Source organism: Paralichthys olivaceus, chromosome 8 (genome assembly GCF_024713975.1).
Source record: "Paralichthys olivaceus isolate ysfri-2021 chromosome 8, ASM2471397v2, whole genome shotgun sequence".
Lineage (NCBI taxonomy): Eukaryota > Metazoa > Chordata > Actinopteri > Pleuronectiformes > Paralichthyidae > Paralichthys > Paralichthys olivaceus.
The window spans coordinates 12989985-13007771 of record NC_091100.1 but is presented as its reverse complement, the minus strand read 5'-3'; the positions used below and the strand labels follow the sequence as shown (position 1 = coordinate 13007771).

Genomic DNA, 17787 nt, shown 5'->3' with positions numbered 1-17787 from the left:
TCAGCTAACAATAACCACTGCTGTGCCTCGGTAATCCCGACAAACTTTGAAGAAGATCTCTTCTTCACTTTAGATTTTTTTGATTTCGTTTCCGGAGAGAAGTGAAAATGTAACATCTAATGAAAAGTGTTTGCTGACAAATTCTCCCATATCACTGTGGACATCTGTCGTGAGACATTTTACACACATCGCTGCTCTGAGCGGCGCAACCGTCAAAGTGACTCACAGTTTTTATTCTGTTATTATAACTGTAACAGGAAATATTTCTTTCGTGTCTATGAGCACATTTTGTTACACAGAAGCCAAGGTGACAGGCTGCAAATTAATGTTCTCTCCCATCGTTAGATCTCTCTGTATTTCCGATGCCATTTTCTCAGCAGTCCAATCCAGCGCTAAGTGCCTCCTTTTATATTTATATACCAGTGTTGGTACTTATGCATTATTAAATTATGAACAGGGCCCAGTAAGCGCTCCAGAAAGGCCTTTTTGAATAAATTTTTCAAGACTCTGATATACCCAGTTCATATCTGCTCTGTAATGCAAGAGGCAGATGTTCTAATGTCTTATGCAGAAATCACCTTAACTGAAGTGGCACATTCATTTTATGAGTTTTTACTTTAATTTGCTGATTCCAAACAAATATATTAGTGTGTGTGTGTTTGTGCATGTATTTCTGGGATCCATCTAGCATTTGGAGTGGAAGAAAAAACCTGTACTGCCTTAGAGTGAGAATCTCATTATCTAGGGCCTTAGAATCTTTAGAAGTCTTTCATGCGAGGTTATTTTGAAATGGAGAACAATGGGCTTTGAGGACCTTTAGATGGGCAAACATTTTTAATCTTCTTTTACGGAGTAATAGAGGGAGGTGGATTGACAGTGTGCATGACAGAGGGACCAGTGGAAGCACCGTAAGAGAAAAGAGAGTTGAAGAAAGAGGCAGCGAGAGGGAAGAGAGGTTAAAAGCAGAAGTAAACAAGACTGGAGGGAGGATAACAAAAGGGGATGAAAATAAGTGGAGGAAGTGAACAGAGCTGAAAAAATGCAGAAAGGAAGTTCAAAAAAACAAGAGCTCATTTGAACATTGGAGTGTGTTCTCCTGCTTCCAGAGCCTGGCACTTTCATGAGGATTTTAAATCTAGGCCATGAGTGCCATATCCAGCCTGTTTGTCTGCCTCCACTTTAATGCAGCATCATTCACTGCTGAGGTGGCTGTTCTCTGTACTGTACTGCACAACTTTCTCTCCATTCTCTCTCTCTTCTTCTCTCACAAACACAAACACACTCGCACACACACACAAAATTTGCCTCTCTCTGCCTCTGGCTTTAAGGCTCGGCTCTGACGGATCCATTGTGACAGTACTGGGTTTAGAGCGCGGTGACAGAGAGGAAGAGAGGGAGATGGCGATGGGGGAGAGAGAGGGTGGTATAAAGGAGAAGACGGATGAATCAAAGGGGGGAAAACAACAGCAGTGGCAGTGGAATCAACATCACTGCATCTCTAGTTGACATAATTGATTGCATCAGAGGCAGTTTTGCAAAGCATTAACTTCCCCTTATGGGCTACTGACATGCAGTATTGAAGGGCTGCACATGCATGTAGAAAATTAATTACTGTAATTACTGTATACTTGTTTGTGTATTTGCATTTGTCACAGTTGCTTGTACATTCATTTGTTTATTTGTGTTTTGCTTTTCTTGCTTCGTCGCAAGCCAAGCACGGAGTGAATGAATCAACCTACCGTAGTAGGTAGAAGAGAAAATATTGGCCAGCCACGAGGAGTGGTGAGAAATTAGCTCCAGTGAAATGGGCTGTTTGCTACACTGCATTACAAAGTCTGACAACAATCATTACAGATGCAGTGAGGTTAAGCAGAGAGGGGTTTCAAGTTCAAGTTGTGCAACAACTAAAGAAACATTAATAAAAGAATTCTAGTAATTCTTTCTTTCTTCATTATTATAATAATCATAATGAACACAATGATCTATTGCCATATCTGCCTTATTTATGTTGTATAACACATCAAAACACTGAACTATCAAAACAGGAAACATGGCAGGTTAAGCAAAAGTCTGTAAAGTATTAAGTTGATGATAACAATAATTATAATGTTAGAAACTGTCTGTGCATCATGTACTCCATGGAAAGTCCTGTTTCCAGGGGTGTGTAGTCGTTCTGAATTAGGTGTTTTCATATGCTTCAGTGTTGGAATGTGGAAAAAACATGGAGCCTGTAAACAGACTGTGTTTTGTTTTTATTTGTTTCCAATATTTGCATAGTGATGATGAGTGAAGTAATAGGATCAGGTGCGACAGGAATATAAATAATTTCAAATGTTTACACGTTAATCTTAAAAATGTAGGTATTAGCTAAAGGTCATGGGTTTTAGACACTGATGAGAGAATAACATGCAGTTTGCAAATGATAAAGATAACATTTTACATGTTGAATTAGAAGATAATATTAGGAGCTGATTGTAAAAACAGATTAATATTTGATTTGACTTCGACAACGTATCAAAACTGTCACAGACACTCCGAGTTGCAAGACTAGTTGCTTTTTTTCTTCTCCCCATCCTGATACTGTCTTATTTATGTGTTAGAACAAACTTAATAACTTCATGCAAATTGAGTGACACAAATAAAGCAGTCAAATAAAATTAGATACTGCCCTCTATGTTTGGACAATCTAGCGAGGGTAGTTAGCGTTTAGCAGGACTCGTTTATCTGCTGTTACTTTTTTCTCCCTTGTGAAATAAATTAGCTGCTACAATGTCTACCATACCAGAACAAGTCTTTATATTAGCTTTATATTAGGTCAGATTGTGTTCATAGTTTAATTTTGACAACTTATGTGTCATGATACTGTTCAGGCTACGTAGGCCAATGAGCTGTGCTGTTTTAATGTCTTACATATTTGTCCCTTCACGTGTTGATCTTTTTAATGTCCTTGTTTTATGGCTCTGTAGGTTTTGTTTTATGAATCTTTGTCCAAACAGTATGTGCTACAGATGGACAGGGATGAAAAAAGATAAATGCCTTAGGTTATTAACTTGCTTTAAGATTCTCCTCAACTCACTGTGATTGCTTTTGGCACTGCCTCTCTCTATGCCTCCTGCCATCCTCTCTGCCCCCATCCCTCTGTCACTACTCCTTTATCCCATCTTTCCATCTCTATCCTCCTCAGCCTTTTTCCTTCCTGACCTAATCTATGTTCTTCGTCCTTTATCTTCCACCTCCCTCCCTTATCCCTCATCTTCTCTTCTTTTCTCTCCTCACCCATCCCCTCTCCTTTGCTTCTCCTCCTTGCACCATTCTTCCTCGCACAAATCTCCGCCTTAGCCCGTCTGGTCTCATGAGGGAGTGGGGGTGCGTAGAGTTGATTAGACTGGAGCATTAGAAAGTTCAGAGCAGAACAGTGCGTGGTGTCTAGTCTGGGCGATGAGGAATCAAAACAGCGGCGCTTTACAGACGAGGTCGTCGGCGGTGGATTTTCAGGGTGGTTTCGGTGCATTGGATTTCTGGGAGCGTCCTCAGAGCAGCCAGAGGCAGCCATGCGGAAACTGCAGTGGTCCGGTCAAAGCCGGAGCCTCCCCAGACACAATTTTCTTACGGGCATAGAATGTCTAACATGAAGAGAGAGGACGCGGTTCTCAGCCCAGAGCTTTGAACTAGTTTGAGTGAAAATGATTTTAAAGGGACAGATCTTTTTAAAATAAAAATGTGCAGGAGTTTTTTTCATGCAAAGGAGGGGGAACGCAATCATGTAAATTCAACATGTTAACAGAATGAAGACATTGAATCAATTATTATAAAAAAAATGTACAGTATTGGTAGACAGTGCTAAACTAATGCCAATTATTTTTCAGATGACTTCAAATTGAAACCACAATGACCAAAGCATGTCACATGTGGGGGTGACCTATACCTTTAAGGCTGCACTCCAGCACTCTGCAGTTATTTGCCGTGAAGCCACACAAAGGATTTACAACCGGCCCTGTATGAAATAAATTGCCTGCCAGGCCACTCGTCTTCAGGGCACAATGACAATTGTGCACAATCCTACAGTGAAGCAGCCCCTCACCCACCTATTCTCACACACATGTGTGTGCACCCGCCTGTGTGTATGTTCTGCACATGTTAGAAAACGGCCAGTGGGAGCCCTGCTCCATCTGGCTACACCAGCCAAATGCATAGATTGAAAATGAAAGACACGAGCTGACATGACTGTTTGTCTTGTTGAGTTAAGGTTTGACCAGAACAAACATGTGACATTGACTCATTATTTATTGTGATTTTAATGTGGTCTGAGCAGGCCTGTATGTGAAGCTTTCCCCAAAACACCCGGCACATGCAACAGCACGGATACATGTTGTAGCCGACATGTCAAGACAATAATATTGCTGTGAGCCGACAGTATGTTTTCCCTGAGCCCCCTGGCCCACTCACAGCTCATCAGCATCTTAGGTCTCATCAGCACAGGGAAATTATGAGGGTGGGCTTTCTTTGCTAAAATACTCACGGTGGTTTGAGTGTGTGTGTTTGCATGTTTCATGTGTTTGTCTTTATTTTTATTGTGTATACTTGCTGTGAGTATTTGTTGTGCTTGTTGCTTGTGCATTGTATCCTATGTCTCTCATTATAGGCCATAGGCCAGACTCCCACCAGGTCCTGTCCTGATTAGCCATCTCTCCAGCTCTACACTGTTAAATGAGATTCCTGAAAGTGTGTGTGTGTGTGTGTGTGTGTGTGTGTGTGTTGTCACTGTAATCAAATTTCTCCTAGCCTATTTACCTGTGCTGAAGATAATTTGCCACACCACCCAAACCCACTCACTCTGTCACTCACACAACCTTGTCGCAAACTTCTCCTTCACAAACACAAGCACTTACTCACACATTTGCGCAATTGCACACACACATGCACACACACACGCACACACACAGGCACATACATGCACATACACAGGAATGGTCCACGGTGGTTAAACCTACCCTAGCAAGCCAACTGGAGGTAATTTACCGTAGCTTGGCAGACACATGCCATTTTACTGAACATGGTGCATGGCCCCCTGAGCTTTGTTCCGCTCAGACTTCTCTCCAGTAGAGCAAAGCACGAACAAGTGAAGAGACTAAGGAGAAGGAAAAAAGGAAAAGGTGAAGAAAAAGTAAATGAAGGAAAAGGAGAGGAAGAAAAGTATGTGTACGTTGCCAATCTTCCTTTGATTCATTGGATCGTACCACTAAATTATTATTTATTATAAACATTATTATTTTGGACAGACACATCTGACTATATTTTGTCAACAAATATTTGAACAAATAATATCCTCAAATTGAAGGTTTTACTAATGATGAGCGTGTTTCCTTTCAAAACTGTCAAAACTGCACAATCACTCTTGGTCTGCTTCCACTCTAATTAGGGAGAACATGTAGATGGACCACAACATACTCTTACAAAATTTCTTTTCATGTGGTATTTTTTTCAGTTACAATCTACTGTGTTGACAGCTGTAACACACACACACACACAGACACACACACACACACACACACACACACACATGCCCAGCATGGATGCATTTTAGACTCTCTGCCTGTAGGCTGAGGGAGTAGGGCATCTGGTCTCCTAGTGATGAGCATGTGTGTTTGTGACATGCGCGTGCATGTGTGTGTGTGTGTGTGCATGTGACATGCATTGACAAGGTAGCCCAGTCTGGTCAGCACTCATTAGTGAAAGACAGAATCCCCAAATGAGGACTGCTGTGACAGGCAGGACTCTCGTTAAGGGACTGTACACGCACACACGCATGCACGCAAACACACACATGCACACACACGCTCACACACACACACAGTCATAGGGTCAGGCTGCCTCAGTGCACGGAATCAGCCCAACATCAATTAGTTCATGGATGCATGCAGTAAAGTCTGTGAGTGTAGTGGCCCCGGCAACATCTCTGTTAAATCTGACCCTGTAGGAAATAAAGATTCAGGGCAGGAAAATAAAGGCCATCGAAACCCATTCAGTTTTGCATGCAGCTCTATCGAGGAGCAGATTGTCTCAGTGGCACAGTACACTATAGATTCCTATAGAGAAACTGTTAAAATTAAGATCACACTATTCTTATTCAAATAATAACTCTGTTTGTCACATATATTTTCAATTTTATTTTTTTACTAAACTCTGGTGGCAAAATAACCTGAAAACAACAGCAACAAAACAGAAGTGTATGTTTATATTTCTGGAATAATTACTCGGTGTCTCATGAGCAGATATAACTGGGACAGAGGTGGGTAGAAACAGCAGGTAAATCAAAGCGCTTGGATCCGGGGACATCTATTTGTTTTGGTCTGATCCTGCTTATTAGCTGATGTTTTGCTCAGTTTTATGCAGATGCTGCTTATCTGCCAGCCAGGGTCTCCACTGAGATACAACCATCTCACGGTAGGCAATGCGGAGTTCATTTAAAATATATGACTTGATTATTTCATCATTTTTAACAGCGAGTGGATTCAGATGGGGCGTATGATGTTTGCCAAATCTTATGCGTGCGATCAACTGGCGAAGACGGGGTGTAAACACATCACATATGTTCTGATAATTAGCACCATTACTGCCTGTTTATTCATTATGTATTAACCAATCAACACATTAAGATAATGAGACGAAACATTTTATAGAAACGGAGGGGGGGATGCTTTGGGCCATTGTCTATGCATTGTCGATGGAACATATTTTTATGTCATTAACGGAACATATGGGAGGATGCAGCCCTGCTGAATTATGAACACAAGTCGAGTGATTTGAGTTTAGATAAATCCTCGAGGCTGCCACGCAACTATTGTCTTGTGAAGGCATCGTGAGTGTGGCGGAGATGAGAGGGTTAATTACGGACGGATGAGGTTGGGGGGGGGGGGGGCAGTGGAGCATGTGTGTGATGGAATAGCTTTTGAATTATGGAACAGTGGAATGCTGTGGCTGGTGGCGTCCGGCCATATGTCAGGGTATGCCTCCTGTGTCTCGCTGAGGACAGCTGGTCAGATTGCTCGTGTTCAACCGAGTTAGAGACCAATCAATCAAAATGGGGCAGCTTGTTGAGTTGTTTAAGCAGGGGCAAGAATAATGCATGGGAGTCTATCGTGATTCCATCACTTTGGTGCCATTAGGGGTTTGTCAGCGATCGTTAGTGAATTGGAAATCACTCTCCGATGGAATCAGCTGCACCACCTCATATTTAGAGACGCCAAAATATCTGTTGGTTCAAAAGTTTGCCAACGTTGTGATCAGCGTTTGATTGAACAAAGCATTAAGAGACACATCACATCAAGAGACCTGCCTGGTTTATGGAAGCCAATTTTTGCCAGTGAAAGAGAAATGAGATCAAAGCTAAATCAAATTCATGAGATTGAAAAGTCAGAATTATGACATAGTAAGTCGATATTATGAGATGTTAAATCAACATTATGAGATTCTAAGTCATTATTTTACATAGTAAGTCATTATATTGAGATACTGACTCATTTTTTGAGTCATTAATCTGTTATAAATCATTGTTTTCAGATATTAACACATTATTATGTGTGAGTTTGTCATTGTAATGACTTAAAGGATTTTATTTGATCTCACTGGTTGAAGAGTTCTCATGAAAATAAAAAAAATGTCTGATTCTGAAGCTGAGTAACACCTTCATGATATTTCTGACACTCACAGGTCGATGTAAAACATCAGATGATAATAGATAATGGATGCATGGAAAATAAACAAATGATGATAATGTATTGTCTACAAAAAAGTCACAAAATGAGACGATAGGAAACAGTGTAGTTTCTTTTATTCTACAACGCAAATACAATTTTCTTGTACAATAAAAGGTTGCTAATATCAATCTATAGCCGTGCTTTTATCACAGTAATTTGAAAGTGATTTTCAATTTCAGTGATTTACTTTGACTTCCTGAAAACATTCTGCTGTTTGTCTCTGGCGTGGGTCTGTTCCCACAGATTACGCGGTGGACGGGTGCCTCTGGGTGTTTCTGTCTATCGGTCCTGTCTGCAGCATGAGGCTCATTGCCACTGTAGATTTTCAGAAGATGCATTATGCATATGCTGTACGTCTCTGGTGGTTACAGAAAGGTCTGTGTCATCCTGACAGCTTTTGTTGGTGACGTGAAAAAAATCCAGCTGTCCTTGTTATTATCTAAGATAAAGAATGGGCCAAAAACAGCTATTTGCCTTCACAGCGTGTCATGACGGAGCTTGCTGACTATTGTCCCAGTCTCTGCTGGGCCTAAAATGGTTATGGTCACACTGATCAATAGTCTCTGTTTCACATGAAATATTTCCCATGGCTCTGGCTGTCTGCTTCACTCCATCTGCTGTTGCAAATCTTTGCAGCCTCTTTTGGTCACACACACACACACACACACACACACAAACTCCACATGGCGGTTTATTTGGAGCATGGTCTGGGTTCCCTTGAGAACAGTGAACATTTAGGCCCAAAATAAAGCTGCTGTTACCTTTTGAACTACTACTCTGTGAAAAATGATGTTTACATGACACGAACTAGGATGATTGCATGAAGACTCAATGATGCAATGACCCGCCAACCCTTGTAGACTTGAAAAACATGTGCAACCATGCAGGAAATTTACAAACATTTCTAGTTTGATGTGATTAAAGAAGGATGAATCTGGAAATTTAGGAAGAAAGTGATAGAGATAGTCGATGGATGAGTGGGCGAGCATTGGTCATCTTAATCAGCTTAGAAAAAAAGAGGGAGAGATGATGCTCACCAGTCTGTCACTTACTGTAACTAATCTCTGATTATTAATTGTTTATTGCTGATGGACCATGAAATGAACAATTAGATTGGAACATCAATAGATTTCACACTTTGATGCTGAAGTGCAACACCGAGTGAAGTGAATCCTGATACAGGCAGCCGCATCATTATTCAAACATTAAGCAGCATTATAATGTGTTTCTCAGTTTTTTTATTTCTTCAGTGTCAACACTTAGCATTCAGTCCTGCATTTTATGTTAATGGATTATTTGGCATATGGTCTGGTGTCTCGTAAAATATTTATTTGATCCTGTTTTTTCCCCCCTTATATCATCAGCTTTTTTTATTCTGATTGTATCAGAGCTGTGAATGCTTGAAAAACCAGAACAACTCTTGATTATTGCTGGAGGACATGACCAAAAATAACATCATGATGAGTTCATATCAGTCGATTGCGATAATTATTATGATAAATGTGTAAAGAGAATAACATACAGCAAAATTGTATTGAACGAGTCTGGGTTGGATCAATTATGTGTTTTTCTTCCTCACCCTGCTAAGCATTACATTGATATATATTGGACTCTTGATGTATTGCTATTGATGACAATTATATTGTGATCATTATTGATGTTGTTTTATTGCCGAGCTCTGCTCTTGGCTCCTTTAGAATAATTTACAGCATATGATAAAAAAATAGAAAGATTATTTGAGGACAACTTTAAATACAATTACTCCATAGTTGGTTTTCAATCAAACACATATGGAATTAGAATTTGTTTCTGCAACTGTTGTTGCCATACAGCAGCTGTGCACTGATTATTATTGTCTTTATTTCACTGTACATTTCATCGACAGGTCTATTCATACAGAGTACACGAATAAATATTTTTTACATGGGAGGTCTATTCATCACCGAACCACCATGAATCCAAAAAAATGATTTGCTATAAACTACAGCCGGATTGATATGGATTTTTGGGGGCTTATGCTAACACCAATATTTTGAAGTAAAGAATTTCTGATATCGATAATGTCATCAATATTTTACAGTTTAACTGGTGGATATCGGTAAAAGCCAATACCAATTTGTCTCATTGGAAAATAATATCAGCCAACAGATATATGGGTCTGACTCTACTATACACATGCTTCATATTCTGAGAAAAAGTCATGTTGCTGTCAGGCTGTATCACCCACTCGTTAGTCTTATGGCTCTTAATCATGCCACGCTCTGTATTTCTCTCTGCATCATTTAAGATGATTATTGATTAGCGTCTAGACCTCTGTGACATATATCTACGGGAAGCTGCATTGACCTTAGTAAAGTGATGTTTGTTAAAACATCAATCCGCCATAAGCAAACAGAGTAATAGAGCGTCGGGGGGGATACTCTTCCCTCGCTGCATAAACTTTGCAGGAGCACTTTGTTGTTGAAGCAGTTTATCAGTCATCATCTGAAGGTTGTTCTGAGGGAAAATATTTATCAAATACTAGATTCAGTTTTAGGGAAATGCTGCAGTTTGTTCTCTCTTATAAGCACTTAGTAAACTGTGTTTTTTTTTATTGTGAAGGTTTCTAATGCTCGCTGGTGATATGACATGTGTAATGTTGTATAGTAAGTGTATGTGTTAATGCATAGGGGATACACCATTTCAACTTGTTTTCATAAGACAACCAAGTGAGCATCTCCTCTGTGTGTGTGTCACTCCGCAGGCCTGTATGGTGTCAGCAACACTGAGCTGTGAGAGAAACAGCTCACCACAAGAGCGTCTGGGCTCAGCAGGAAGTTCCCCCATGTCAACTTCCAGGTCAACCTCAGACGTCATGTGGATCAGATGCCTTCTCTTCGTCGCCACTTTGTTCGCTCCGCTCGCCATTGGTAAGATATGTAGCTTTCCATACATTAATAACCAGAAACCTGTTTTTCTTTTTTGAGGCTGTGTCACAGCTGAGCTTTTCAGGTTCATTCACTGACCATTAACAGCTAGCGTAACGTCCTCGCTGTGGGGCTGCACACAGTTCACCTAATTTTTCACATGTCACGGTAGGAAAAGCACAGGTGGGAATAATAAATGAATTATGGCTGAATTCCATCTAGCTGCCTCAGTCCCAGGACATCACTCACTGTCACTGTTGCACTGGGACATTCAAACAGAACACAATGTTATTAATAACACCTGTTACTCTCATACTATGAAAAGTCTAAATGTATTTTGAGACAAAGGCCTATTGTTATAGGTTTGCACTAAAAAGAGATGTTATATAAATTGCTGTAAATTAGAGGTGTCTCTTTTGTCCTGGTCACCCTGGATGCATCTGCAAACGCTTGCAATAATGTGTCCATTTAGAAATAAGTTACTCCATACATGTGTCCCCACATCCTATGGGTTAAATATTATTCCACATTCCGAAACTGAAAATGAATTGTTGTTTCAAACTCGTGTGTGAAAGCTTGAATTCTAATGAAGAAGGTTTTTCATGATTTTGAAGCCTTGCATAATGTTTTTAATAGGCTGCAAAAAAATGGAAACAAACACGATTTACGATTTGAGTTTTCTGTCTTTGAAACTCAGGACTCCTCTCACAATGTTTCTCCTACACATTTTGAGTTTCAAAATGTTCCCTGTTCCCCCAGTGCATCAGTTTGTTTTCCAGGTTTGAAACCGTGTAAATGACAATTTAAAAAACTGCTACTACATTGGAAAAAGGGAACTTTATTTTGTATCTTTGCGGACATACACCTGCACTCTTATTGCAGTCTGTTTTTTCAGAGTGGAGTTTACAATACACACTTTTTAAAGAGAATCGCCCAAATGTTATATTTGGTTTATGATATTTAGCAGCGTTTTTCATACAGTTCTAAAGCTTAGAAACTCTGAAACTGATCTGAAAATAAAAGTCAGGATCCTGGAGGCAGGAACAAGAGTTTTTAACCTTTCAAAGCCTTTTTTTCGGTTCCAGATTTGGGCACGATATTCATCCCATAACAACTACGAATTAAAGTAGTAACTGTGTAACTTTACCACCCACACACTCTGAGCACTTGTAAGAAACCAAGGAAACACTTAACTCACTCTTCATTCATTTACATGCATCTGCCTGTAACTCTCTCTCTCTCTTCCACTCTCAATGTTTCTCGCAAGCACGTTTGCATGCACGCACACACACACACACACACAGTGCAGACGCAGCCCTATAGCTCCTGGAGGGAGCTCGGGCCCACTTGGACTTAATCCTATTAATGGCTACTGTCAATCACACTGTTGTGAGGAGAAACTGCTGCGCACATGCAGACACACACACCCACACACACACACACACACACACACACACACACACATGCATGTACTTTGAACTTGACTGCTGTTGCCATGCTCGCACACAGATGATATACTGAAATACTGAGCACCCACATGGACAGAGATCCTCCTTAAACGCATAAACACACTCCAGCAAAAAAAACAGGAAGTGCTGCACAAGCAGCCACTCAGGCACAAACACCAAGGGGCTTTGCTTTAGCACCAGGAGATGAGTTTCAGTCAAAGGTATTTGCATCAATGTCTAAGAATAAGTCGACATATGCAAATCGTGCTGTTTATACTTAGCAAGGATTAGTTGAAACAAAGACAGTTTAGCTGGAGGACACACAGCAGCAAGCGCTCGATCTTCTTCACCGAGCCGTGTCTTGTCATTATTTAAGGGTTATGTGAAGACATATAAAAGAGAATAGGGAAGCATACATTTATGAACAAAAATCGCAAGAATGTGTGTTTTTTTTACCTTTGCTGGGGTTTAGAGTGTAAACCCATGAAAGCTGTTGAACCGGACGTGTAGTGGACTTGTTGATTTCTGCTGTAAGAAAGCTGGAAAAATGATGCAATCACAACATGAACACATCACTTGTATGAGGACAAAGCTGCTGTTTTTCTTTGTTTTCCTTGTCAACAAATACCATGAAAAGACAACAGCCTCCAATATCTTTACCTTTGGATACGTTCAACTCAATCTGTGGCGTTAATCTCTGGGGCTGTTTGTTTGAGGATGAATCCAGATCATAAATATATGATTTAATTTAAACTAGTGCAGTTAGAAAATGTGTTCATCCTGCAATGAAGATTTAAAAGTATAGGTTTTATATAAATTGAAAGAGAATTTGATTCATTACTGTTATCGTGTGCTTACTGGTGTGATTTTGTCATACACTACATGTCGGCTACTTCCCAGGTCTGTTGAGAAATCGACACAATCCTCAAAATAAAAGCTCTGTAGTTCAGGTGGTTGTAACGCAATTGTGTTTTTACTTTGAAAAGTAACTGCTAAAGAGGAAGTGATACTATGAATGTTGATGCCATAATGGAGATCAGCACCCGCTGCACAAATGTCCTGCAAATGACCTGTTCCTGCCCACTGCTGCAGTTTATCAAAATATGTGGAAGAACACTTGTGTGTCTTGGTCCGCAGACTGACACACACTACCCCCCCACTACAGACTGCTTCAGAGCGCTAGTCACCTGTGTATTCACATTTTATTAGTATTGAACGTATCATGTGTCCAAATTAAACTAAATTCATCATCATTCATCATCTGCACTTCATCAGACCATTAAGGGTATGCTAAGTGTGAAACTGATAAGATGAATGATTTGTAAGATATGCGTTCCACATACAGACAGACAGATGTTTGTTGTAGGTAGATAAAATACAACATTTTGCAGCATCTTATAAACTGCCGGGCATTGCAATTTCTTAACCTCAAACAGGAGACTAGAGACTATTTTCAGCTACGGAATAATACATTTCAAAAGAAAGTACAATATCTATTGTACCAGTTCTCTGGGCAATATGTGAAAAACATCTGCACACTTCGATCTGTGTGAGATTCATTTATTGAGGCCACTTCTTAGTCAGGGGCCTTTTTTAAGCATCCCGAGGGACGAGGTTCCGTAACCAATAGAAAAAAGGCTTGGTCGTGCAGATGGTTTTCCTATCATACACTGAGTCACAGCTCCAGCGCCTCCACAAGCCTCTGTTTGGTGTGAAGTGATTTATATCTGACGTATACTGTTTTTTTTTATATACATAACAATGAAGGCACTGAGGTAAAGAGCTGCAGTATATCAGGATTTGGCTACGGAGGCAGTACTTGTTCCGAAGATTCAATTCTCTGCTGTTTTTGATCTTTTCATGAGATACATATCGACAGAAGGAAAACACGGAATATTACAGCTTTATTCTCTTTGGCTTTTCAAAGATGTGTTGGTGTTTTTTTTCTCAGAAGACCCACATTTCAGACGCCATGCACTTCAGCCAAACACTTTGGCAGTTCAAGTGAGAGATCACCTTTTAAATCTCTCCCCTCTTCCCTCTCACCCTCTCCCTCTCCTTCCTTCCATCTATCCACCTCTTTCGCCACTCTCTTGTTCTTGGCCCAAATGTAAAAATCGATATCCTTTTGTTTCAGCCCCCCCGAGGCAATGAGAGAGTCTGAATAAGACTGTCTGTACTGTCCGCGGCTGCCAAGTTCCTGTCACCGCTTACACAACTAATGACAGACACATTAACATGGACTTGCTAGCTCACACTTTACCGCATGTGTGCAAAGACAAGAGAGCTTAATATTGGCAAGTGTGCGTAAGTGTGTTTGTGTATCATGTGTCTGTGTGACCGAACATGCTAGTGGAGTGTTTGCAGGCAGATTAACCTGGGTGCAGTTTTATAGAGGAGGCTGCTGATGTAAACAGATAAAATAAAAGGTGACAAACAAGACAGGACGGTGTGTGAGAGTCAGAGGATTTATTGAAGGCAGAGTGGCTTTTAATTGGAAAACAGATAGAACGCTCATATGGACTTTGTGTGTGTGTGTGTGTGTGTGTGTGTGTGTGTGTGTGTCATAAATGTCATCTTTGTGCCCAGCAGGGATCCTGTGAGGCAACACTCTTAAGACATCTGATCTAAAGCCAGTCTAGACAGCTGCCTCACAATACTGTGTATTGATCCCAATGCGCTTCAATTAACCCTCTCTTCAGAATTTACATTCACGCTCACAAAGGCGGACATGATGCAGCCATTGAAAAGCTAATAAACTCACACTCATATTAACGCAGTAATGACCCACTGCCTTAAGCACTTGCCTCGTACACACACACAAGCACACACACACACACACACACACACACACACACAAAAACGCATGAGGTCCCCTAAATCCTCAGCCGCTAAGAAGACACACATACTTTCTGAATATGTGCTTAAGGTCAATCAAAGCCTGGGGTGGTGAGTGTGTGTGTGTGTGTGTGTGTGTGTGTGTGTGTGTGTGTGTGTGTGTGTATGTTCATTAGGGAGGACATTTTCAGTAAATGTCACTTATATATCAGTCTTATCTCTAAGCTAGCGCCTGCCATTATCAATATCGTGCCCTCAAGTACCAGCACCATGCAGACGCCCACTGCACTGGAGGTGAATTTCTTCCTCCACATGCCATCACTGCGAGCATTTGTATGCGTGTGTGTATCTGTGTGTCTGTTTGTGTGTGTGATGGAGTGAAGGGCAGTATTAAGTTGAGCCCGGGCAGTGTCATTGAGCTCATTCAGATTCTTTGCGGCATTCGTGTAACCATGACGCTCCTCCAGCCAATGATGGAGCCAGGGGGAGGGAGGACAGGGTTGCTATGGTCACGGTGACAAGGAGAGCGAGGAAGGTGGTGCTGCGCCTCGCCTCTCAGGGATGTTGTAGGCCTGTGTTTGAAGGGTCTGTTCACTGTGTGTGTCCATAAGTTCACGTGTGTGTGTTTGCTTTCAGAAATTGTTTAGAAAGGCCTCGGCAGGATTCTTCAATAAAAACAACAGGGTAGAAGAAATAGAAATAGAAGAAAGAAAATCACATTTACTGGACTGGACTAGTTTTGTTCAGATTTAATAAACTGTGTTTTATTTCTTTGTTCAGTGGGGATGATGCATATTATGTATATGGAACCAAATATAGCTACAACTCTCAGATGTGCTCCACGGGCAGCTGCACAATATGAAGCCATGTAAAATTAAGCATAATAAATTCTACATTGCAGTCACGCTCGAGCCAGGAGATATTGGCAGAGCTGAACAACAAATGTGCAAACCTCACATGATAACCCACAGTATCAAGGGAGGATTGCTGATGCTCAGAGGGACGGCTGCTCTGAGCAAAAGAGAATAACAACATCCATGCTGCACCACAACAACAACCAGAGTCCCCTGGATCATCCGGCCCCAAAAACCATACATATCACAGCACCACCTCTAGTCACTGGACAATATGTATGTGGTTATAAACATATGATTAAAAAAACAAGAACGCATAAAAGAGAAGTGGTTGTTTGGTATATTTTCATTTTTGTTGAAAATATCATACAGGTAACAGGTATTATTTGTTTTTAAAGTTTTTGGATGACAATGTAGTTTCATGGGAATGTGTGAATCAGGCTGCGAGTGCTCCAACAATACTTGTTACTAGGATAAAATATAATACCAGAATTTGGATTTAGGTTTCAATTCCTTGTTTAGCTGTGATATGATATATGTAACATATAAATGTAATAGATGATTTATGTTTTTTTTATATTTCCTTGTATTTATTTTGCACGTTTACTTATTTATCACTAATTTCTCTATTTAGGCACTAAACACACTCAGGGTGCAACAATCAACAGAAAAATTGAAATACTTATCTACTTTCTGTACAACAAATCACATCTGGATTAGGTCGACCTAATACCTCACATAACTGCAGATGTAGCTCATTTCCTCTGAGAGCAGCACATATTTTGGGTTGCAACATGTGTTGTTTTGGATTTATGTATTTTGGAGAATTGTGTTGCAAAAGCTTCTGCTGTTTCCTATTATTAAAAACCTCCAGTTCCATGTTATTGGATATCCAGAGTTGAGAAGTCAGTGGCAACTTGCTGATGCTGTTTGGCCTCACAGATGTTTCATCATCCAAGACGCTTCATCATTTCTACTCATTATTAAGTCAGGGAGCAAAGCAACAGCACTAAAAAGATTTGGGACACATCAGTGGCTTCAATCTCATTGGAATTAATGACATGTTTTCTATTTCACTACAGTAAGGGTGGATGTATGCATCAAATTTGCGGCCTCTGAGAATAATTAGGCATCTTTGAATAATTTCCGCGGAACTAAATGCCCGTTGAAACTGCCAGGCAATTTATTCCTCTACCTAGAAAGATGTCTCGAGCTGTTAACTACAAAACAGCAATTATCAAGCCAGTTTACTTGCAACAGAGGGCATTTGCTTATGAAAAATCCCGGTAATACTATTATTTTCCTTTAGAATGGATAATTAGTCTATATGTTAAAGGTACAAATACAGTTTAAGCTAAACACAGCACCTGCTTGTACAATCCAGACCTCCATATTTTAAAGACACGCTCACAAATAAGTTGTATCATGTATTTCAATGGGTAAGGGAGATAGATCATTATATCATTATAACGGTTTTGTGTGTCTGTGTGTCCAGTCCATGGCCGTGCCCCCATCCCCATGGCCGTGGTGCGCAGGGAGCTATCCTGTGAATCCTACCCCATCGAGCTGCGCTGCCCCGGCACGGATGTCATCATGATTGAGAGCGCCAACTACGGCCGCACCGATGACAAGATCTGCGACTCCGACCCTGCACAAATGGAGAACACGCGGTGCTACCTGCCCGATGCATACAAGATCATGTCGCTCAGGTCAGTGTGTATACATTAGTGTTTAAAGTACGAAACCATGTGAGTGTGAAACTCGTCTACACAGTTTGTGTGTAGAAAGTTTATCTCAAGTCTTACTTTGTGTGAGGACTGCAGAACTAAATTGGACAACCACAGTGAAAATAATTAAGGCTGTGTGTCGCTTTGGAAATTGAATTTGTCCCATGGCAGGCTTTACTGCAGAATGTGCAAGGTTGACTCACAGCATAAAGAGCTTCAGCCAAAATAGGAACACTCGGAATCGTTTTAATTATTTG

The 17787-nt window shown here is 40.6% G+C and overlaps 1 protein-coding gene across 12 annotated transcripts in view; it reads left to right on the top strand.

Moving 5' to 3' along the window:
• The window catches only part of adgrl3.1 (adhesion G protein-coupled receptor L3.1), a 119864-nt gene that overhangs the window by 17802 nt on the left and 84275 nt on the right, over positions 1–17787 (top strand). For all 12 annotated transcript variants that reach the window (XM_069529992.1, XM_020100515.2, XM_069529993.1 and 9 more), the window contains 2 exons: positions 10501–10666; positions 17299–17512. In XM_069529992.1, the coding sequence (XP_069386093.1) occupies positions 10507–10666; positions 17299–17512 (374 nt within the window). In that variant the 5' untranslated portion in view covers positions 10501–10506. The remainder of the gene's footprint in view (positions 1–10500; positions 10667–17298; positions 17513–17787) is intronic.